At 37.9% G+C, this 24,556-nt stretch overlaps 1 protein-coding gene across 4 annotated transcripts in view; it reads left to right on the top strand.

Moving 5' to 3' along the window:
• CAMKMT (calmodulin-lysine N-methyltransferase) overlaps positions 1 to 24,556 on the top strand; it is a 417,058-nt gene that overhangs the window by 364,094 nt on the left and 28,408 nt on the right. For all 4 annotated transcript variants that reach the window (XM_024242778.3, XM_009237350.4, XM_002812071.5 and 1 more), the window contains exon 8: positions 24,077 to 24,151. In XM_024242778.3, the coding sequence (XP_024098546.2) occupies positions 24,077 to 24,151 (75 nt within the window). The remainder of the gene's footprint in view (positions 1 to 24,076; positions 24,152 to 24,556) is intronic.

Raw genomic sequence — 24,556 nt, 5'->3', positions numbered from 1 at the left:
GTCTGTAGACACACTGACAGTGTGAGTAGGCATTTATCTGTTCTTTGTCAGGTTGAAGAGGAAGGTTAGTAGAAGGTAACTGAGATAAGGAAGCTGAAGGCTCTCTTTAAGAAATTTTCTGATAAAATATACCTGTTAGTGAGTTTTACTAGAATTATAGTAACAGAATCCTGAAGACCGCTGAGAATTCTAGAGATGCCACACTCCTGTTTCCTTCTGTTGCTATCTTGGCTATGACAAAATGAAATTATCATGTGTACTTTCTGTTACTAACATAACACTGTTGATTTGCTTAACAAATTTATAGAGGGCTCGTATCCCTACTATTTAGTGTTTTGCACTGAAGACACCAACTCCCATAAGAACATTAGCCAGTTCAGCTATTTTGATAGAGTTATCCTTTTTGTATTAAAATGAGCCAGATTTTAAAATAGGAGGATGCTGTATTTAGGGACCCTCTTAAACTACAGTCAATTAAAAATTAAGGCCTTTTATTTTAGAATAACATTGTATTGATTCTTTGGATTTGCCCACTTCTACTTTTTACCAAGGTCAGAATCTCACTGCCAAAAATAGGCCAGGTTCTGTATTGATAGCTAGGTATGCAAGTCAGACTACTGTATTCTCTGTGAAAATGTCTTCTGGTTTTAAGAGAGAAATCCTCCCTTCACAGAATTTTATATCACAGAAGTTACATATCAATAAAAATATTTTTATTTTCAAAGGGGTTCTTCACTTAAAAGTAGAACCATCTTAAAAAATTTTTTTAGAGAATGGCCAGATGATAAATCTTTGTTAAACCATCATTTATTTTTTACCTTAATAATGGACATTAGTTTGTTTTCAATATTTTGCTTTTATAAACTGCTGCAGTGAGACACATCTTTACATAAATTATACATTTACAAGTGTGTCTACACAACAGATTTTCAGAAGTGGATTGTGTCTATTTGTACAACCCTACCAAACTGCGTAATTTTTGTCACTGTAACTTTGTAATATATTTTCATATTTCATATTTACTAAGACTTGACATTTTAAAAACTTGGAGTCTTTCTATGCAAGAACAGGTGTTCGCTTTTTAAGTTTTTTAAGGTGTTTCACTAGCATTTTTATTTCTCTTGTTTATTTTTAGAAACTTTTTGTTGGTCTTACAAATAGGATTTTTTCTTCCATTATATTTTCTACTTCCATTATGTTTTACTATGGGGTTTGGTATAGTAAATGTTTAGTCACCTCAGTGGGTTATTGTTTTGAATATTTTGCAGGTTTATCCTCTTGAGTTTTCCAAACAATCACATCATCTGCAAATGATGACAATTGTAACTTCTTTCTAATTCTCATACCTCCTTTTTCTGTCTCTTGTATAATTTTATTGGATAAAAATTTCCACCATGATTATTAAATAATAGGCATCTTTGAGTCTGACTTTGTTGGGAATCTACTAATTTTTCACCGTTAAGTATGCATTAGCTTTTGAGTTGAGATATATATGATATTTTTTATCTTCTTAAAATTTCTTCAGAGATGTTAATCACAAGTAAATATGGAACTTTAGCAAGTATCTTTTCAGCATCTATGGAGATGTTCAAATTGCTTTCCCTATTTTATTTTTAACTATGACAAATCATATCAAAAGGTTCCTAATATTAAAACATCCCTGCATTTCTAGTAGTTACTTGGTCACAGTGTCTTAATTCTTCTTTTAATATGCTTCTGTGTTCTAATAACAAATTATCTGAGATTTTTAAAAATTAAAACTTTATTGAGATATAATTCACTTACTATACAAGTTACCCACTGAAAGCATATATAATTAAATGGCTTTTAGTGCATTCACAGAGTTGTGCAAGCATCACAATCATTTTAGAGTATTTTTATCACTCCCAAAAGAAAGCTCATACTTGGCCAGATGTGCTGGTTCACACCTATCATCCCAGCACTTTGGGGTGCCGAGGTGGGAGGGTTGCTTGAGCCCAGGAGTTTGAAATCAGCCTGGGCAACATAGTGAAACCCCATCTATTGAAAAGAAAAGAAGAGGAGAGGAGAGGGGAGGGGAGGGGAGGGAAAGGGAGGCCCTCATACTCATGCCCCTTCCTCACTCCTCCTCTCTTCCAGGGCTAGGCAACCACTAATCTATGTTCTGTTGCTATGCCTTTGCTTATTCTGGACATTTCACATAAATGGAACTGTATAATATGTGGTCTTTCACATCTGGAATCTATCTCTTAAAATAGTGTTTTTAAGGTTATTCATGTGTAGCATATATCAGGGCATTTGTCATTTTTGGTACTGTTCCATTGTATGGATAGACCACACTTTATCCACTCATCAGCTGATGGACATTTGAGATGTTTCCTTTTTCTTTTTTCTCTTTTTTTTTTTTTCTATTCTGGATAATGCTGCTATGAATATTTGTGTACACATTTTTGTGACAAGTTTCGTTTCTCTTGGGTTTATATGGTCACATGGTAACTATATTTAACCTTTTGGGGACCCGCCAGACGATTTTACAAAGTGGCTGAACCACTTTAAATTTTCTACCAAAAAGTATATGATGTTTTCTGAGCTGCTTGCATTGATATTCATCAGTAAAATTGGTCCAGAATTTTCTTTATTGTGCAATCTTTGTCTGATTTTAAATAGCACTGACATAATAGCTATTTAAAATAATTTGGAAGTTTTTCTTATCTTTTGAACCACCTCTTAGTGGGTTGCCCTACACTGCTACCATAATTCTAGATCAGAACAATTTTTATCCCCTTGTTTTGTATGTGATATTTGGAGATATAGTGGCAAGAAAGAACAAAATTACATTAAAAAATGCACTGCACTTGAAAGTATGTAAGTTTCATCATTCTCAGTAAACTATGGCAAGAACAAAAAACCAAACACTGCATATTCTCACTCATAGGTGGGAATTGAACAATGAGAACACATGGACACAGGAAGGGGAACATCACACTCTGGGGACTGTTGTGGGGTGGGGGGAGGGGGGAGGGATAGCACTGGGAGATATACCTAATGCTAGATGACGAGTTAGTGGGTGCAGCGCACCAGCATGGCACATGTATACATATGTAACTAACCTGCACATTGCTCACATGTACCCTAAAACCTAAAGTATAATAATAATAAATAAAAATAAATAAATAAATAAATAAAAGAAAGTATGTAAGTTTAAAACATTAAAAAAAGGAAGAAAAATAAATGAAAACACCAAAAAGCAATAAATAATTTTGTAATTTCATCTGAGATGGTATATAATTGTAATTTCTAGTCCATTCATTCTAATATTTTGTTGTCACTTTGTTTTGCTACTATGTAAGTTAATCAGCTGTCATAGGATCAGAGATACTTGAAACAGAAAATATAATTAGTAAAATAATTAGTACCTTTCATTTCAAGGTCTTGAAACCCTTTCTAGTCCTCTTTAACCAGTGCAGAATATACTGGTCCCCAGCGTGAGGGGGGTCTAAACGTTAGGAAAATATCCCTCTTTTGGACTCTGAAATAAGTTCATTTCTGCTAAATTCCAAACAAAAACACAGAGCTGGGATCAGTTTTAAAGTCAGTCCAGAAAAATATAAGTGATAAGCTGGAACCACAGTTCTCAAACTTTGTTCTCAGAATCATTTGTAGAGCTTGTTATGACACATTCTTGATCCCCACACCCTGAGAGACTGAGGCGGGCCTGGGGTTTTGCATTTGTAACAGGTAACTCTGACGTCTGGTCTGGAGCCCTCACGTGGGAACCACCAAACTAGAGTTCTCTCTGAGAGTTTCTCATTCAATTCTGCAGTGTTCTATTGCTTTAAAATTGTTCAAATTTTCTTGCCGAGAGTGGTAGCTCATGCCTGTAGTCCCAGCATTTTGGGAGGCCAAGGTGGGTGGATCACAAAGTTGGAAGTTCGAGACCTGCCTGGCCAACATGGTGAAACACCACCTCTACTAAAAACAGAAAAATTAGCCAGGCATGGCGGTGGGCACCTGTAATCCCAGCTACTTGGGAGGCTGAGGCAGGAGAATTGCTTGAACCTGGGAGGCAGAGGTTGCAGTGAGCGGAGATCACACCACTGCACTCCAGCCCAGGAGACAGAGCAAGACTCCGTCTCAAAATAAATAAATAAATAAATAAGTAAATAAAATAATAAGTTGTTCAGATTTCGATTCATTGAAGCCACTTCCATTCACTGTATTTTCTTGCTTATTTTATAGATGTTATGCACTTACAAAGAAAGGAAAGGACCTGACTTACAGTCATCTCTCATTTGTCTGGAATTAATTAATCTTGTAGGTCTTCTGAGGTAAACATTTCATTGAGACCTAATTTTACTTCCCCCTCACCTTTCTCCCAGCCTTATTCCTAGTCCAGAAATGTAAAATAATTTTGTTTCATGATAAAATCAGCCAAGTTGATCAGATAATCTGTTTCAAGGAATTTACATATGTGAAATCCCGTTTTGGTTAATCTGTGATGTTGCTTCCTTCTCTGAGATAAGGGAAGTGTTCTTAATCAAGTCTGTCTTTAGGGGAACTGTTACTTCTCTGGAGTGGCACTTTCTTTAAATGCTTGGGACTAAAAAGCCTAGGCCTGTGGCTAAAGAATGTTCTAGCCAGGTGCAGTGGCGTGTGCCTGTAGTCCCAGCTACTAGGGACACTGAGGCAGGAGGATTGCTTGAGGCCAGGAGTTCAAAGCTGTAGTGTGCCATCATCATGCCTGTGAATAGCCACAGTACTCCAGCCTGGGCAACACGGCAAGATCCCCTCTCTTAAAAATTTTTTTAAAAGAATATTCTAAATGTAAATTCATACAGGTAGAGATCTTCTGAAACAAGATTTTCAAAGTGGTTCATGACCCATCATCGCCTGTGGTGCTAATTTTAAAAACAGGTTTCCAGACATCACATAAACCTTGCTGAAGCAAACTCCATAGAGTTGAAGTTCATTTGAACAAGCCGACATTTGAACAATCTGACATTTGAATCACCTTCTCAGGTGATTCTAATATATCTGAAGCACAGAGCATGCTTCGAGAAGCCCATTTTATATCCCTGGATTGTTGCTCAGATGAGTAAACTGAAAGCGTGAGCGTGAATCCATGGATAGCCTCTGTTTGTCATTAGAAGAGGCATTTTTTTACTCTCATATGAGAGCTTTACTCCCCACATTGGACTCTGAATTTCTACGGTATCATCTTAGTGAAGATGTGACCTCAGTGGAAAGGGGAAAGTTGTATAGATAAAGTAATTCTGATTCGTTTCTTGTCTACATCACAGCTTTTAGTTGTTGGGATTCAACAAGAAGCACATATCGGAAGTGGACAGGCCTGAGGGGATAGTCCAACCATAGTTCTCAACCAAAAGTGGACTGTGTGTCCACCTCTGCACTGTTTGTAATCATATGGGACATTTTTGTTTTATTGTCACAATAGCTAAGTGCTACTATAGTACTGGGAAGAGCAGCAACTGTAAATATTCTGCAATGCAAGGGACAGTTCACCACAATGAAGAATTGTCCTGTTCCTCAAGACTATCCCAGCTGAGAAATACTAGTTCCAGACTAGATGAGAAATGGAGATCCAAAAATATTGCCTGGATCTCTTTTATAGCATTGTCTTGCTTTCTGGACGTGTGTGTGTGTGTGTGTGTGTGTGTGTGTGTGTGTGTGTGTGTACCTGTATGCATGTGAGTGCTATATCGGTCTTACATACATTCTTCTTTAAATAAGGGCATGGAATTGATTTTTCTAATGAATAAAAGTTTTTTGCCTAAAATATTTTACTAAGTTGCTATTCTAGTCCAACTTGTGTTATTCAGTTCAGTGCAATGAAATATAATTTAGTGTCTGCTATGTGTAAGGTACTATGATGGGCTTTTTATGGATTATAAAGATTAAGGTGAGGTTTCTGCCTTTAGTAAGCTCAAGATGTCCAGACAAGAGATGGACACTTCCCCAGCTACCAAGTTACAAGACAGAGTCTGCTCTAATTTAGTTAACCATGCTATGTGAGTATAAAGAGATCTGCCAATTCAAGGTGGAAGGATCTGAGAAAGCTTCATGAAGGAGGTGGCCCTTGAGCTGTGATCTAGCAAATTAAAGATAACGAAAGGAAAGAAGTTGAAGTGGGCATTCCCGGTATAAAAAGCAGGGAGGAAATAAGACATAGAAGTAGAAAAGATGTGTCCAGGCAAATTTAGCTATTTGTGATAAATAGAGAGAGGCTAGAGGCAGAAAGACCAGTTAAGAAATCATCACACTGGGGTGAAAGGGGAGATGAATGGGACAGAGCACATGAAGGGACTTCTGAGGTTCCAAGAGAAGTTCTATTTCTTTTTTTTTTTTTTCAACTTTTATTTAAGATACAAGGAGTACATGTGCAGATTTGTTAGATGGGAATATTGCATAATGCTGGGATTTGGAGTACGGATCCCATCACCCAGGTGGTGAGCATAGTATCTGATAGGTAGTTTTTTAAACCCGCCCCCCACCCTCTAGTAGTCCACTGTGTCTATTGTTCACACATATTTATATCCATGTGTGCTCAATGTTTAGCTCCCGCTTATAAGTGAGAATACGTGGTATTTGGTTTCCTGTGCCTTTTTGGTAGAATCATTTGTTTTCTTTGGGGTATATACCCAGTAATGGGATTGCTCTGTTTTAAGTTATTTGAGAAATTTTCAGACAGCTTTCCACAGTGGTTGGACTAATTTACATTCCTATCAACAGTGTGTAAGCGTTCCCTTTTCTCCACAGCCTCGCCAGCATCTGTTGTATCTTGACCTTTTAAGAATAGCCATTCTGACTGGTGTGAGGTGGTATCTCATTGTGGTTTTGATTTGCATTTCTCTGGCAATTAGTGATGCTGGCATTTTTTATGTTTGTTGGCCACTTGGTGTATCTTCTTTTAAGAAGGGTCTGTTCACGTCTTTTACCCTTTTTAAATGAGGTTATTGTTTTTTGCTTATTAAGTTCCCTAGAGATTCTAGATATTATGCCTTTGTTGGATGCATGGTTTACAAATATGTTCTCCCATTCTTTGGATTGTCCATTTACCCTGTTGGTAGTTTCTTTTGATATACAGAAGCTCTTTCATGTAATCAGGTCACACTTGTCTATTTTTGTTTTTGTTGCAGTTGCTGTTGGAGACTTAGCCAAAAATTATTTGCCAAGGCCAATGTCAAGAGAGTATTTCCTAGGTTGTCTTCCAGGATTTTTGTAGTTTGAGGTCTTATATTTAAAATTGTAATTTTGTATATGGTGATAGGTAGGGGTCCAATTTTATTCTTCTGCATATGGTTAGCCAGTTATCTCAGCACCATTTACTGAACAGGGTGTCCTTTCCCCTTGCTTGTTTTTGTCAGCTTTGTTGAAGATCAGATGGTTGTAGGTGTGCGGCTTTATTTCTGAGCTTTCTATTCTGTTCCATTGGTCTATGTGTCTATTTTTATACCAGTACCAAGCTGTTTTGGTGACTATGGCTTTATAGTATAGTTTGAAGTCAATAGTGTGGTGCCTCTGGCTTTGTTCTTTTTGCTCAGGATTGTTTTGGCTATTTGGACTTTTTTTTGGTTCCATATGAATTTTAAAATAGCCTTTTTCTAATTCTGTGAAGAATGACATTGGTAGTTTGATAGGAATGACATTGAACCTGTAAATTGCTTTGGGCAGTATGGCCGTTTTTACAACATTCATTCTTCTAATCCATGAGCCTGGAATGTTTTTCCATTTATTTGTGTTGTCTTTGATTTCTTTCAGCAGTGTTTTATAGTTCTCCTTGCAGAGATATTTTACCTCCTTGGTTAGCTGTATTCCTAGGTATTTCATTTTCTTTGTGGCTAATTTAAGTGGGATTGTGTTCCTGTTTCACTCTCAGCCTGGGCATTGTGTAAAGAAATGCTACTGATTGTTGTACATTGATTTTGTATCCTGAAACTTTACTAAAGTCATTTATCAATTCTAGGAGCCTTTTGGCAGAGTCTTTAGGATTTTCTAAGTATAGAATCATATCAACAGCAAAGAGAGATAGTTTGACTTTTTATTTGGATACCTTTTATTTCTTTCTCTTTGCTAATTGTTCTACCTAGGACTTCTAATACTATATTGAATAGGAATGGTGAGACTGGGAATCCTTGTCTTGTTCCAGTTCTCAAGGGAAATGGTTTGAGCTTTTGCCCATTCAGGATGATGTTGGCTGTGGGTTTGTCATAGATGGCTCTTATTATTTTGAGGTATGTTCCTTCTATGCTTAGTCTGTTCAGGTTTTTTATCATGAAGGGATGTTGGAGTTTATCAAAAACTTTTTCTGCATCTATTGAGGTGATCATATGGTTTTTGCTTTTGATTCTGTTTATGTGGTGAACCACATTTATTGATTTACATATGCATGTAGACAGGGTTTTACTCTGTCACCCAGGCTGGAGTGCAGTGGTGTGACCATGGCTCACAGCAGCCTCAACCTCCCGGGGTCAAGCAATCCTCCTTCCTCAGCCTCCCAAGTAGATGGGACTATAGGTGTGTGCCACGACATCAGGCTATTTTTTTTTTTTTTTTTTTTGTAGAGACAGGGTCTAATTTTGCTGCCCAGCCTGGTCTTGAACTCATGGACTCAAGAAATCCTCCTGCCTCGGGCTCCCAAAGTGCTGGGATTACAGGCGTGATCCAGTGCACCTGGCTGTTTTGTGTATGTTGCGCCAGCCTTGCATCCCAGGAATAAGGCCTACTTGATCAAGGGGTATTAACTTTTTGATCTGCTGCTAGATTCAATTTGCTAGTATTTTGTTGAGGATTTCTGTGTCTATGGTCATGAGGGATATTGGTCTGAAGTTTCCTTTTAGCATTGTGTCTTTGCCAGAGATTGGTATCAGGCTGATGCTGGCTTCATAGAATGAGTTAGGGAGGAGCCCCTCCTCCTCAATTTTTTGGAATAGTTTCAGTAGGATTGGTATCAGTTCTTCTTTGTATGTCTGGCAGAATTCAGCTGTGAATCCATCTGGTCCAGCGCTTTTTTTTGTTGTAGGTTATTACTGACTTAATTTCAGAAGTTGATTTTGGTCTATGCAGGGTTCCCATCTCTTCCTGATTCGATCTTGGGAGACTGTGTGCTTCCAGGAATGTATCCATTTCCTCTAGATTTTCTGATTTGTGTGTATAGAGTTGTTCATAGTAGTCTCTGAGGATCTTTTATATTTCTGCGGCATCAGTTGTAATGTCACCTTTGTTGTTTCTGATTGTGCTTATTTGTATCTTTTATTTCTTTTTCTTTGTTAAGATAGCTAGGGGGTCTATCTTTATTTTTTATTTTTTTATTTTTATTTTTATTTTTGAGAACCAACTCTTGGTTTCATTGATCTTTTGTATGGATTTTCTATTTCTTAATCTGGGTGGTGGTTAGAAGGGTGTTTGCCTGATAATAGTTAAGGCATGTATTTATTCCATGTGGTTTACTGTGTCTTATTTCACAATACAACATGTCTTTTGTTTTTTAAAAAAAAAGCCATTTCAGTAGTACCAGAGAGAGAAAAAGAGGGAGCCCTGGCCTGAATGAGAGTGGAAAATGGTGAGCAAATACGGGGTCATTCCAGAGAAGTGACTGTATGTAGAATGTAAAATAGAGGCAGAGTAAGAGATAGCCATTTGGAAATTTACATTTGAGATGGCAGTAGAACAGATATGTGACAGTAACTACAAGAGGTTAGAAATAAAAGTTCAGATCTCAGAAAAATATTGTGCTAGAAGATTTGGAGATCAAAATCAAGTGATCAGAACATAACTACGGGAATTGGAAAGTCAGAAGAGAAGATGGCCAAGGACAGAATCTTAGAAAATGTCTGTGTGTCAGGAGTAGTAAAAAGAGCCAGAAAGGGATACTAAGAAGGGACTGGAGAGCAAGGTTGATGGCTCAGGGTGGTATGGTATAATACCACTTCTTAATGGAAGAAGTACAAGAAAGCATTTCAAGGAGAGTATGGTTGGCTGCTGCAGATTACTGAAGGTAGGTCAGGCAGATTGCAAAGTAGTTCAGTGACTGTTGGAAGAAAGGTCATATCATATGGGCAGGTGAAGCAATGGGAGTGTCCACTCCCATAAGAATGTTGGTGGCAAAGGGAGAGAAGTTGTGTGTGTGCTAAGGGGAAGCTGAGGTGGAAGAGTTGAGCATGTGATCAGGCAAGCCAGTACAGCCAAGAAAGAAGAAAGAAGTGGAGACAAGAAAGGGAGATATTTGACGAGGCAAAGATCTAGATCAGGGCTTCTCAAAGTGTGGCCCCCTGACCAGCACCATCAGCATTAGTTGTATACTTGTTGGAAATGCATATTCCAAGGCCCCACCTCAGACCTACTGAATCAGAAACTCTGGAGTTGAAGCTCAGGAATCTGTATTTCAACAGACTGTCTAAGAATCATGATGTATGCCGAAGTTTGAAAACCACTAGGGAAGAGGAAGGGGTGGCTTTATCCAGCACACAGATGGAGAAGTTTTCCTTAGTGAGAAGAGTGACCCTACTTCCTTTTAGACAAGAGGAAAGGAGAAAAAGAAGAAGAGGAGAAAGATGGTATCAGATAGCCTCAGGCTTTCTGTAAGGTCACCTGCTGAGAACAAATACTTGGGATATTTGGGGAGCTTAAAGCATGAGTGTGTTCATTCCAGCCTCCAAACCCTGGCCTCTTCTTTAGGCTTTGTCTAATATGTCCTCTTGCCTCTTCATTCCCCATCCAGATCCTGCGTGTAAGATCACATGCAGTTCCACCTTCTTCAGGATACCTTCCCCAATTTGTCAAGTCCACAGTGATTACTCCCTTGGTAGTACCTTACTTACATAGGGCCATCTGTAATTCTTTTGTTTCATTTGAATGTCTTGTCTTCTGAACATGCCTGTATGTTCCTTTTGACGATTATGATTTTGCTACTCGAGGAACATGTCCTCATTGTACTGCTTCTCACAGCATCCACTGAGGTTTCAAAAACATTTATAGATAGATAACTCCCAAATTAGGAAGTCAACAGATCAATATCCCCTTTCATTCTGAGTTTTCAATTCCAGATTTAGATGGTGTCCTTTTCTCTAAGTGTTTAAAACACTTTCTTAGAGAGGCTTCTACGATATGGAAGTTTAAAACTATAAAAGATAAGGAAAAGTGGAGGAGAAAGTGGCAAATAGGAAATCATTTGAAAGAAGAGAAGTGATTCACTGATTTGGGTAAACACTGTAAATGACTTGAACACTGTAAACACTGTAAATGGCCCTCTACAAAAGTGAGCTGTGCCAACATAGACTTTGAGAAGTGACATAAAAGAAACTGTGGGAAAGGATACTGGAATCCTCTGTAAAGAATGCCTATAATATCCATACAAAGAACACGGCTGCCTTCCCTACTGCTGTTAAGATAGCTTGTTTTCGAAGTTCATTACATTTAGCAAGCATGATCAAGAATTCTATCAGTGCACTACTTTCACAAATACACAAGAAACTACCTTTTTAACAGCAGAGTTTAAAACCAAGACTCAGCTGGGCACAGTGGCCCACGCCTGTAATCCCAGCACTTTGGGAGACTGAAGCGGGTGGATCACTTGAGGCCAGCAGTTCGGGACCAGCCTGGCCAACATGGTGAAACCCCGTCTCTACTAAAAGTACAAAAATTAGCCGGGCATGGTAGCACATGCCTGTAATTCCAGCTACTAGGGAGGCTGAGGCAGGAGAATTGCTTGAACCCAGGGGGCAGAGGTGGCAGTGAGCTGAGATTGCGCCACTGCGCTCTACCCTGGATGACAGAGCAAGACTCCGTCTCAGAAAACAAACAAACAAACAAAAAACAGGACTCACTCCCCTACAACCAGGAGTCTGAAAATATAAAGGTAAACAAAGAAACACTAAACATGAGAACATGAGAAAATAAATTCTTTAAATCTCTATAGAGAGAGTTATCTGTGATCACTGCAATGAAATACAAATTAGGGTGAACCCATTTGACATTAGGTTTTATTACAAACTTGAAACAGAGACTCTCTGTTTGAGAAATTCTTTTAGTGTGAGTTTTGCATCACAAGGTAAAAATCCTTTCAGAAATTGACTTGGTTTTGTTTTTCAGATTGAAACCCCAAACTCAAAGCCAGAATGAAAGGATGTAAGTTAGTACAAGAATAAGGGAAGGGAAACTAATATTTCTTGAGCACCTATAATGTGGTTTCATTTACTCCATCTCTTTCAATTCTTAATGAGTCCTGTGATGCAACTCTTACTGTCTCTTTTTTACAGATGAGGGCAATGATACTCAGCATCTCTCATCTTCACTGGCTTGGGTTTGAACTCAGAGCTATCTAGCTACAAAGCCCATGTATTCTTTCTGCTATACTATACCTGTTAAACTTCATAGGTTTGGCATGTCCATAGCTGTTATGATTTTTCTTTATTTTTAAAATTAGAGACAGGATCTTGCTTTGTCATCCAGGCTGGAGTACAGTGGCAAGATCATAGCTCACTGTAACCTCAAATTCCTGGACTCAAGTGATCCTCCTGTCTCAGACTCCTGAGTAGCTAGGACAACAGGTACGTACCACCACAACTGGCTAATTTTTAATTTTTTTTGTAGAGACAGGGGTCTCACTATGTTGCTTAGGCTGGTCTCAAACTCTTGGCCTCAAGCAATCCTCCCACCTTGGCCTCTCAAAGTGCTCGGATTACAGGCATGAGCCATAGTGCCCAGCCAAGATTTTTCTAAAACAAGGAGAATTCTATAATGATCATTGATTTTGTAATATTTCTGCTTACAAAATTGTATTTCACTTTGTAATGAATTTTGAATGGAAATAAGATTTTAATATTGTGATGAAATAAAATGGAGAGAATATAAATTTTACTTTGGTGTCAGTGTAATTACAAGCAACATGTTGACATGATTTGATGTCTGGTAGAACCATCCTTTACATGTCTTCACACATGAATGTTATGCCTTAAATGGTAAAACTTATATAGCTAAGGGTCCTACTTATATGTGCCCTGCTCTTTTTCAGAAAGCATTTTCTGTTTAGTTTGTTTAAAAAACAGTTTTGTAGCTGGGACTGTAGGCACATGTCACTATGCCCAGCTTGGAGTTTTAATTTGAATTTCCCTAGGGACTAATGATGTTGAATATATTTTCATGTACTTATTTGCCATTCACGTATCTTCTCTGGTGAAGTGTCTGTTCAAATACTTTGCCCATTTTTTAAAAAATTGGGTTGCTTATTTTTCTTATCATTGACATACTCTGGGAGTTCTTTATATATTCTGGATATAAGCTCTATATCAGATACTATATATGATTTGCCATTTTCTTCCAGCCTGTAGCTTGTCTTCGTTCTCCTCACAGGATCTTTCAAAGTGCAAATGTTTTTAATTTTAATAAAGTCTAATTTACCAATTTGTTCTTTTAAGGATCAAGACTCTTGTGTGTGTCTAAGAAATCTTTGCCTAACTCAAGGTTACAAAGATTTTCTCCTGCATTTTCATCTACAAGTTTTATAGTTTTGGGTTTTACATTTAGGTTTATGATTCATTTTGCATCAATATTTGCATATGGTGTGAGATACAGATTGAAGTTCTGTTTTTAAAAAATGGAGACTCAGTTGTTAAAACACCATTTCATCCTTTGCTCACCAAATTGCCTCCATTTACTTAGGTCTTATTTAATTTCTCTCATCCATTGTCAGAATTATCTTTAAGTGTTTCATATTTTTATGCTATTATAAACAGGATGGTTTTTTAATGCTGTTGTAAACAGTATAAAACTGGATATTCCAACTTCCAATTACTTGTTGATTTTATGAAGAAATACAACTGATTCTTGTACATTGATCTTGTATCCCACAATCCTACTAAACTCACTTATTAGTTCTAGAAGCTTATTTTTGTATATCTCTTTATACAGAAAGGGACTGTAATCTCCAGTGCAGTGTTGAAGAATGAAAGAAAACATACTTTTCTTATGCCTGATGTTAGGAAGAAAGCATAAGGTCTTTCACCATTAAGTATGATGTTAACTATAGGTTTTTCATAGATGACCTTTTTCAGGCCAAAGAATATCCTTTCTATTTTTAGGTTGCTGAAAGTTTTTAGCAGGAATAGACATTAATCTTTGTCAGAAGCATTTTCTGCCTTTATTGAGATGATCATATGTTTTTCTTTTTTGGCTTGCTAATATAGTAGATCATATTGATCAATTTTCAAATGTTAAACCAACCTTCTTATATTCTTAAGATAAACCCCACTTGATCATTATGCATTGCCATATGTATGTTCATATGTATATTATGGACAACTTTGGATATGTTGTATTAATATTGCATAAACATTATCCTCTTAATATTTATGGACTCTGTAGTGATGGCACCTCTCATATTCATGATATTGGTGATTTATATCTTCTCCCTTTTTTCCCGATAAGTCAGGCTAGAAGTTTATCAATTTTATTGATCTCAAAGAATCAGTGTTTGGTTTCATTGATTTTTCTCTATTATTTTTCTGTTTTCCTTTTTATTCACTTCTGCTCTAATCTTTATTACTTCTTTTTTTTTCTGGTTGAGTTTAACTTACTCTTCTTTTTCTTGAATATTTAGCTAGAAACTGAGTTCACTAATTGAGACCTTTCTTTCCTAATATAGGCATTTAGTGCTATTAATTTCCTCTAAGTACTTCGTTAGTGGCATCCCATAAATTTTGATGTGTTGTATTTTCATTCAACGCAAAATAATTGTCAGTTTATGTTTTCATTTATTCTTTGGACCCCAGGTTATTTAGAAGTATATTATTTATTTTCCAAATATTTGAGAATTTTACAGAGATTATTGATTTCTAATTTAATTCCATTGTGGTCAGGAAACATTCCTTTTTTTTTTTTTTTTTTTTTTGAGACAGAGTTTCGCTGTGACGCCCAGGCTGGAGTGCAATGGTGCAATCTCAGGTCACTGCAACCTCCGCCTCCTGGGTTCAAGCTATTCTTCTGCTCCAGCCTCCTGAGTGGCTGGGACTACAGACATGCGCCATCATGCCAGGCTAATTTTTGTATTTTTAGTAGAGATGGGGTTTCACCATATTGGCCAGGCTGGTCTCAAACTTCTGACCTCAAGTGATCCACCCCCCTCAGCCTCCCAAAGTGCTGGATTACAGGCATGAGCCACCATGCCCAGCCAGGGAACATATTTTTTGTATGACTAGAATCATTTTAAATTTATTGAGACTTACACTATGACCCAGAATAGGCATATATTGGTAAATGGTCTATTTGAAAAGAACATCTATTCTGCTATTGTTGAGTGTATTCTATAAATATCAATTAAGTCAAGTTATTGATAGTGTTGTTTAAGTCATCTATAGCTTTGCTTATTTTCTGTCTACTTGTTCCATCAATTACTGAGAGGGGAGTATTGAAATCTCTGACAATAATTTGGTTTTGTCTGTGTTTTTTTGTACTTGTACTTCTATCCATTTCAGCTTCATAAATTTGAAGTTCTGTTATTCAGTGCGTGAATATTTAGAATTGTTATGTCTGCTTCTTGAATTGACCCTTTAACACTGAAAAGTGATCTTCCTTATTCCTAGTACATTCTTTGCTCTGAAATCTACTATGTCTGATATGAATATAGACACTCCAGCTTTCTTTTGACTAGTGTTGCTTGGTATATCTTTGTCCATCTTTTTACTTTTAACCTAGTTGTGTCTTTATATTTAAAATGCATTTATTGTAAGCCACATGTACTTCGGTCTAGCTTTTTTGTCCAGTCTGACACACTCTGCCTTTTAATTGGAGTGTTCACACCATTTTTGTTTAGTACAATTACTGATGGGGTTAGATTTAAATCTGTCATTTTACTATTTGTTTTGTGTTTCATCTATTCTTTGTTCCCCCTTTCATCTTGTTCTGCTTGCTTTTGGATTAAATGAGTTTATTTTCTTATTCTATTTTATCTCCTTTGTTGGCTTATTAGCTGTAACTCTTTGTTTTTTATTTTAGTGGTTGCTTTAGATTTTATAGTATGTATCTTTAACTTATCACAGACTATCCTCAAATGATATACCATTTCATGTATATTATTAAAACCTATGGCTGGGCATGGTGGCTCACGCCTGTAATCCCAGCACTTTGGGAGGCCAAAGTGGGCAGATCACTTAAGGCCAAGAGTTTGAAACCAGCCTGGCCATCCTGATGAAACCCCATCTCTACTGAAAAAACAAAAACAAAAACAAAAATTAGCCAGGCGTGGTGGTTGGTGCCTGTAATTCCAGCTACTCAGGAGGCTGAGACAGAATAGCTTCAACCTGGGAGGCGGAGGCTGCAGTGAGCTGAGATCGTGCTACTGCACTCGAGCCTGCTCTGTTTCAAACAAAACAAAACAAAACCTTACAGTAGTATACTGCCATTTGTCCCCTGCCAGTCTTTATGCTACTATTGTCCTACTTTTTATCTGTACATATATTATCACCCCACAATACTTGCTTGTTTAACCAATTATATTTAAAGAGGTTTAAGTAATAAGAAACAGTCATATATATATTTACCTATATAGTTACTATTTCTGATTCCTTCATGTACATTTCCATCTGATATCATTTTTCTTCTGCCTTAAGGATTTCCTTTAACATTTCTTGCAGCGTAGGTCTGCTGGTGATTAATTCCTTCAGCTTTTTGTATGTCTGAAAACATCTGTTTCACCTTGTTTTCAAATATATTTTCACTGGCTATACAATTCTAGGTTGACAGTTGTTTTTTATTCCTTTCAGTACTTTAAAGATGCTGCTCCACTGTCTTCTAACTTGCATATTCCTCACAAAAAAAATATGCTGTCATCCTTAACTTTGTTTGTATATAAAACATCTTTTTCCTCTGGGTGCTTTTCAGATTTTCTCTTTATCACTACTTTTGGGCAATTTGATTCTTATTATGTGCCTGCTAGTTTTCTTCATGTTTCTTGTGTTTGGGCTTGTTGAAATTTCTTGCTGAGTTAACAGTTTTCATTAAATTAGGACATTTTTCAGCCATTATTTCATCAAATATTTTTTCTGTTATCTCCTCTCTCCTATTTTTTGAGAAGTCCAGTTTCACATGTATTGACCACTTAAATTTGTCCCACAGCTCACTCTTTATTTTATTCCTTTTTTTCTCTATATATTTCATTTTGGATAGTTTCTATTGCTATGTTTTCAAGTTCACTAGTCTCTTTTGTGGTGTCTAATCTGCTGTTAATCTTATCCAATGTATTGTTCTTCTCAGGCATTGTAGTTTTCATCTCTAGAAGTTTGATATGGGGCTTTAAAAGATATCTCCCATGTCTCTACTTGATTCTTAGAATATATTAAAGACCATTATGATAACTATTGTAATGCCCATGTCTGCTAATTTTGACATCTCTGTCAGTTTTCAATTGAGTTCATTTGTTTGATTTGTCTTGTCATTATGATTTTTATTTTTTCAATTTTTTATATGTCTGGCCATCTTGGATTGTATACCAGGTATTTTGAATTTTACTTTGTTGGGATCTGAATGTTTTTATATTTCTGTAAATGTTTTTGAGATTTCGTGTTTGTTTGTTTTTGAGACAGAGTCTCACTCAGTCATGCAGGCTGGAGTGGAGTGGCACAATCACAGCTTACTACAGCTTCAACTTCCTGAGCTCAAGTGGTCCTCCCTCCTCAGCCCCCCAGGTAGCTGGGACCACAAGCATGCACCACTGTGCTTATCTAATTTTTGTATTTTTTGTAGAGATGGGATCTTGCCATGTTGCCCATGTTGTTTTTGAACTCCTGACCTCAAGCAATCCTCCCACCTTGACCGCCCAAAGTGTGTTTCTGAGTTTTGTTCTGGGATACAGTTAAGTTACTTTGAAATAGTTTGATATGTTTGGGTCTTGCTTTTAAGATTTGTTAGGCAGAACCAGAGCAGCATTTAGTCTAGGGCTAATTATTCCCTACTATTGAGACAAGACGCTTCTGCGGACTCTATACAATGCTTGTAAATTATGAGGTTTTCTAATCTGGCTGGTGGAAGAGGCACTATTCCTGGCCCTGTGTGAGCACTGACCTACTCCCCTTCAATTTTTTGACATGATCTTTCCCCAACTTCAGATAGTTTTCTCACATACATGCATAATCAGTCATCCACAGAATATTCTAGGGGGACCATCCACAGATCTCCAGAGTTCTCTCTCTCTCTCTTTCTCTCTCTCTGTCTCTCCAGTGCTCTCCTATTCAGTATTTTATCCTGGGAACTCTGAAGTTTCTTAGACTCTCAGTTCCATCTTCTTTTTTTTTTCTTTTTTTTTTTCTTGAGATGGAGTCTTGCTCTGTTACCCAGGCTGGAGTGCAGTGGTGTGATCTAGGTTCACTACAACCTCTGCCTCCCGGGTTCAAGCGATTCTCCTGCCAAAGCCTCCCAAGTAGCTGGGATTACAGGTGCCCACCATCGTGCCCAGCTAATTTTTGTATGTTTAGTAGAGACGGGGTTTCACTATCTTGGCTAGTCTGGTCTCAAACTCCTGACCTCATGATCCACCCGCCTCAGCCTCCCAAAGTGCTGGGGTTACAGGCATGAGCCACCACACCTGGCCCCATCTTCTTAACTCAGGCAGTCCACCTGCTTCTATCTCATTTCCTCTGTCTATGCTATGGCCTGGAAACTCTCAAGGCAGTAAGCTGGGGTAAAGGTAGGGCTCATTTCATTTATTTTTGTCTTCTTAAGGATTACTGTCCTGTGTTGCTGATGTTCAGTGTCTTGAAAACTATTGTTTTATATGTTTTGTCTAGGTTTTCTGTTGTTGTTTAAGACAAAAAGCTAAATGAGGGCCTTGTTATGCCATCTTTACTGGAAGCAGAAATCTTTAGAAAGCATTTTAAGTGGCCTTCATATCTAGCTAATCCACACATTCTATTCAGAGAGCAATTTAACAATAGAAACCTCTATTTCTTGAGGGCCTTCTGCGTGCCAGGCACTGTGCTAGGTACATTCACACACAATTCATCCATATGGCATATTTATTGAGCAGCTATTAGGTGCTAGGGACTCTTCTAGGCATTGGAAATACATCACTGTACAAAACAGATTTTAAAAATCTATATCCCTGTGGTACTTATATTCTAGTGGGGAAAGAGAGAAGAAACAAAATCAATAATTTAGTTATATAGCACATTAAAGGGTAATAGCTGCTACAAAAAAATAAAGAGCAAGATAAGAGGGTTTTAGAAGTGCTGGACTGAAAATAAATGATCGCAGTTTTAAAGAGGTTGGTCAGGGGAGGCCTTCCTGAGAAGGTAAGACATGTACATAAAGACCTGAAGGAGGTGACGGAGTGAGCTGTAGCTATAGAGATATCTGGAGGAAGAGCATTTTGACTGCTCAAGCAGCCAGTATTAAGACCCTAGAACAGAACCATGCCAGTGTATTCAGGAAAGCATAAGGAGGCCAGTGTTACTAGAGCAAAGAGACCAAGGAGGAGAGTAATAGGAGATGAGGACAGAGTGTTAACCAGGCCCAATTGTGTAAGGGTTTTCAGGTCATTGTAAAGACTTTGGCTTTTGCTCTGAGTGAAGAGAGAAAAGGCTCATAATCTGATACATGTTTTAAAAGACTCTCTCTGGCTGCTCTCTTGAGCAGAGATTGTTGGATGACAGATGGAAGCAGGGAGACCAATTAGGGGCCTATGCAATAATTCAGATGAGAGATGATAGTAGTTTAGACTGGGGAGAGCAGTAGAGATAGAGAGAAGTGGTTAGATTTTGATATATTTCAAAGGTAGAATGACCTGCACTTGTAGCATATTCAATGTGGACTATAAAAGAAAGAGTCAAAGATATATTCAAGATCTTTGGCCTGAGCAACTGGAAAGATGGAATTACCAATAACGAGATTTTAAAAAGACTGAATGAAGTGAGTTTTGGGGAAAATGATTGGGAATTCAAATTTGGACATGTTAAGTTTGAGATGTCTAGTAGATACCCAAGTGGAAATATTAAAATAGGAAGTTGGATATATGAATCTAGAGTTTATGGGAGAGGTTCAGGCTGATAGGTCAAGTAAGATAAAGACTAAGAACTGACAAATTTAGCAACGTGGAGATCTTTGGTGAGTTTGACAGCAGTACTTTTGGTGGAACGGTGGGGACAAAAGCCTGGCTGGAGTGAATTTTAAGAGAATGAGAGGAGAGGAATTGGCAACAGAGTGTCAAACAATTTTCTCAAAGAGTTTTGCTGCAAAGGAGGTATAGAGAAATGGTGCAATAACTGTCAGGAGAGGATATTTTACAAAGGGGGAAATAACTCCATGTTTGAATACTGATGGAAATAATCCAGAGAGAGAAAAGAGCTGATATAGGAAAGAGAAGGGAAATTGCTAGAGCCGTCCTAGAATAGATCAAAGGGGATGGATCTAGGTGGCATAAGAGAAGGTACTAGCTGTAGATAGGAGTATAGATAGTTCATCTATGGTAATATTAAGGCAGGAAGGCAGAGCGTGTAGATGCAGATGCTATTAGGAGCATAAGTGTGGTGGTAGGAGTTTATGGAAGTTCTTAACTGATTGCTGCATTTTTTTTTTTTTTTTTTGAGAAAGGGTCTCATTTTTGTCACCCAGGCTGGAGTGCAGTGGCTAGATCATGGCTCACTGCAGCCTTGACTTCCTGGGCTCAGATGATCCTCCCACCTTAGCCTCCTGAGTAGCTGAGACCACAGGTGTGCGCCACCACACCCAGCTAATTTTTTGTATTTTTAGCAGAGAGGGGGTATTGCCATGTTGCCCAGGCTAGTCTCGAGCTCCTGGGCTTAAGCAATCCACCTGCTTTGGTCTCCCAAAGTGCTAGGATTACAGGCATGAGCCACCGTGCCCAGCTTGATTGCTGCAATTTTGACAGTAAAGCAAGAAGCAGGGTCATCAGCTGAAAGTGAGGAGGAGGGGAATATTGTCAGAATTTTGAAGAGAGAGTAGAAAGTGCAAAATAATGACCTAGGATAGTGGGAAACTAAATGGACAAAGGAAATGTAAGTATAACTGCCAGATGTCATTAAGAGTCCACTTGAGGTTCATGGTCCTGAATTTAAAGCAAAGCCAGTGAGGATGCTTGTGTGCTGTCTCTAGCCACATTCAGGTGCACAGGTGCAGTCATGGACCAGGCAGAGAGCTGGATTTAACAAACATGAGGAAGTAGGAGAGGGACAAGGAAGTTGAGGGTGTATGCAAGGGAGTAATTACAATGATAGGTCATGGAATTTAAGCTAAGCAAGAAAGAAAGATAAATATTAGGGAAGTGGGATAGTGACATGGTGATAGGATCAGTGTGGGCCAGTGGCACTGAAGAGTACCTTCTAGAAGGAGTGAGCTGTGAAAGATAGGAGGGGTTGGTTGGAGAGTGGCTAGAGCTGCAGTAACTGGTAAAGATAGGTTTGGAGGAGTGCTACTCAATGAGTAGGCCATGGACTGGTGCCAGTCTGTGAACTGTGTGTTACTGATCTGCAAGGAGATAAGTTCAGAAATTGAAAATAAATGTTTAGAAACACTGCTGCGACATCCAAGCATATGATCAGTGGACTTGTATTTGGAATGCCTTTGTGTTTTTAATCTCATTTGTCTGTTCCTTTGTGACTATATTTTACAAAAGTATTGGTCTGCAACAGATTAGATACAAACAAACAAAGTCTGGTCCTCCCCCACAGTGGAAGCACATGCTCTCACAAGTATGCATGGGAGTGTATCTCCAAAGGTGGAAGACAAGGTCACTGGAGGAGAGGAGTGAACAGTGAACTCACCATCATCTCTAGTCCTCCAAGATAGCAGGCTGCCTGACTGCACAGCTCCAGGAAGCACCATTCTCATTGTATGTTACATGAACAATACAACTCCAAGTACTGTATGAATGGTGCTCTTAGAATGTTCAAGGAGATAGCTAGTGTTATCCCCATCTTACAGATCAGAAAACAAGCTCAGAAAGGTTAAATAATTGCCCAAACTCATACAGCTACTAAGGGGAGGAGCCAAGATTTGAACCTAGGTCTATCTGTTGTGCTAAAGCTGAACTCTGTCCACAATACCACTCTCTCTCTCTGTCACATGCATGTAGCACAGCCATAAGCCTCATGAGAACTGGGGAAAAATGCCTTTTGGGAATGTGTTATGGTCCATGTGACCAAGCCAGGCATTTCAATTTATTTTAGAGTCACAACTTATTACAGCTGCTGTGGAAATCCATACCCAGTCGCTTCTTAGACCCCTGTCTCTCCAGTTGGTCTTTGTTGAACCAAGGGGCTGAAGCACCTCAGGAATACAGCATCCACTATCACCACAGGATTTCCTGCAGTCTGTTCTTGTGCTTTAGTAATTGCATATGTATTAAAAGCAAATTCTAAAGAGACATTTATGGAATGGTAAGATTATGAGTAATTTTAATACTTTAATCTTTTTTTTTCAAAATTCATGTGATAGATGGATACATTACTTTTCTGATCGGAGAATGTCTAGTATAGATGTATACTTTAAATCATCTTGCTCATGGTTCAAGTCTTAGACTCTAAAACTCAGGGCTCTGATGAGGGCTGGGCAGGCCCCATCTCTCACTGAGCCTGAGTCCCAGATACACTGGGAGCCTCAGCATTTCTAGAAAAGTTGGTGTTTGTTGCTTCCTGCTCTCCCCAGGAGCATGGAGTTTCGGAGAAATCTGTAAACAAAGTAAACATTGATCTCTTAGGGATTTCCTAATTTCCTTCATTTCCTGCCTATCCAGTAGGCCTCAGCAAGTACAACAACACTAAAGTTAATTTGTAAAGCTTATCTGGATGTTACTGGACTTGTGAACACTGAGGTAACCCACTGCTTCTGGAAAGCCCTCCCATGCTCCAAGTCTGTATATTCACCCAACACATAGGATACAGCATAGGAATTGGGGGTTTCTGTGTCCATATGGCCCGTCAGGCTGCCTCTGTGAAGGCATGGTCTATGGCACAGCACAGGACCTGACACAGCACAGGACCTGACACACAGTGAGGAGTGACTCAGTAGGAATGAGTTGGACAAGTCAATGAACAACTGCTGCCCAGCCTGTGTAGGTATTTTTGTGGTGATGTCTTTAATCTTTTCTACCTTGAGAAATTAACTGGCATTAATGTATATTAATGTATTGTATATGAAAAGAACTTTTGGGCTGACTAGTATAAGACTTATGATTATATTCAGACACATGACTTTTCACCTAGGGAAGATATAGAAGAAATGAATCCACCAAAATAAGCAAATATAACTGGGCAGGGTAGGATATGTTCAATCCGGTTAGGTCTAAAGAATCAAAATAGAAAATAGGAACAGAATTTTACTTTGAAAAATAGTACTATAAATCACAGTTTTGGTGCTGTGGTAAGACGAATCATTAAAATACTTGCATATGGTAAAATGCTAATCATCACAGTTATTAATTGAGAGTAACTAAAAACCACTGGTTGGCCTCATAAGCATTACTAAAGTTTTCAAATGTATGTTACTAATTATTGTTATTAATGTGAAGTTTTAAACCTGATCCCCTTTGGGAGACTTAAGTGTCAGTGTGGGTGAATTTTTCACTATGCCTAAAAACCAAGAACTGCGAAATGAAATTTGACTCTTCTTTTCTACCATCTTACCAAATTGCTCATTTCATCAATACGAAAAGCAACTGACATGCCAGGCAGTATAGATATAAGCTGTCTCACATCATTTATTTTTATAAATTTGTATTCCAGTCAAATGTGGAATACTTTGGTTTCAATATGTACCTTATTGATGTTAAGGGTCTAGAATCATTATAGTGACTATGGTAAAGATAAGATATTTTTCTCTAGTTTGTCTACAAAAACCTATAAAAACTAGCAAAAAGGTTAACTATTGTATTTAAGCACAGAATTCTTCTTCTAGATTTGAATACTAGATAAAACACAGAAGACAGTTACATACTATTTTTTATTATGCCTTTTGAAAAAATTTGTATATACCTTCTAAATAATTTCAAGTGCCACAAAAAATAATGTTAATAGCTCAAAATCAAAATTTAAAAAAAAACCCTATGTATAATTTTTAAAATCTTTTTCTCCTCAAGCGTTTTACGATGGGATAATGAGACAGATGTCTCTCAACTGGAAGGACATTTTGACATTGTTATGTGTGCTGACTGGTAAGTACATAAAAATCACAAAACTCCTGTTAGAAAAAAATAGCTTTGCTGGAGTAATTGGGCTGTGTTGCTTTGCTGACGGCTAAGCAAAGTCAACAAATGAAGCACAAAGCCACCTTAACCTCAACAAATTAATATTCATCTCCATGTGACAGTTATAAGGTAGTCTTCTATCACACAGTAACTTCTACCACATTATTTCCCAAAGATTGATTTTGAGAAGCATTTCCATTTTCTGGAATTGCCTGTTTCATGCTTGACGTATCAGTAAATGGACGACTTAGGCAAATTGCAAATAATTATGGCTCGGAGAGGAATAGTCTGGAGAAAAAGGAGTTTATCAACACAAACAGCTCAATTAGCTTACTTCTTAGGAGAGATCTGACTATTGATATAAGGGAATAT

Source organism: Pongo abelii, chromosome 12 (genome assembly GCF_028885655.2).
Source record: "Pongo abelii isolate AG06213 chromosome 12, NHGRI_mPonAbe1-v2.0_pri, whole genome shotgun sequence".
NCBI lineage: Eukaryota > Metazoa > Chordata > Mammalia > Primates > Hominidae > Pongo > Pongo abelii.
This window is presented reverse-complemented; position numbering and strand designations above follow the sequence as displayed.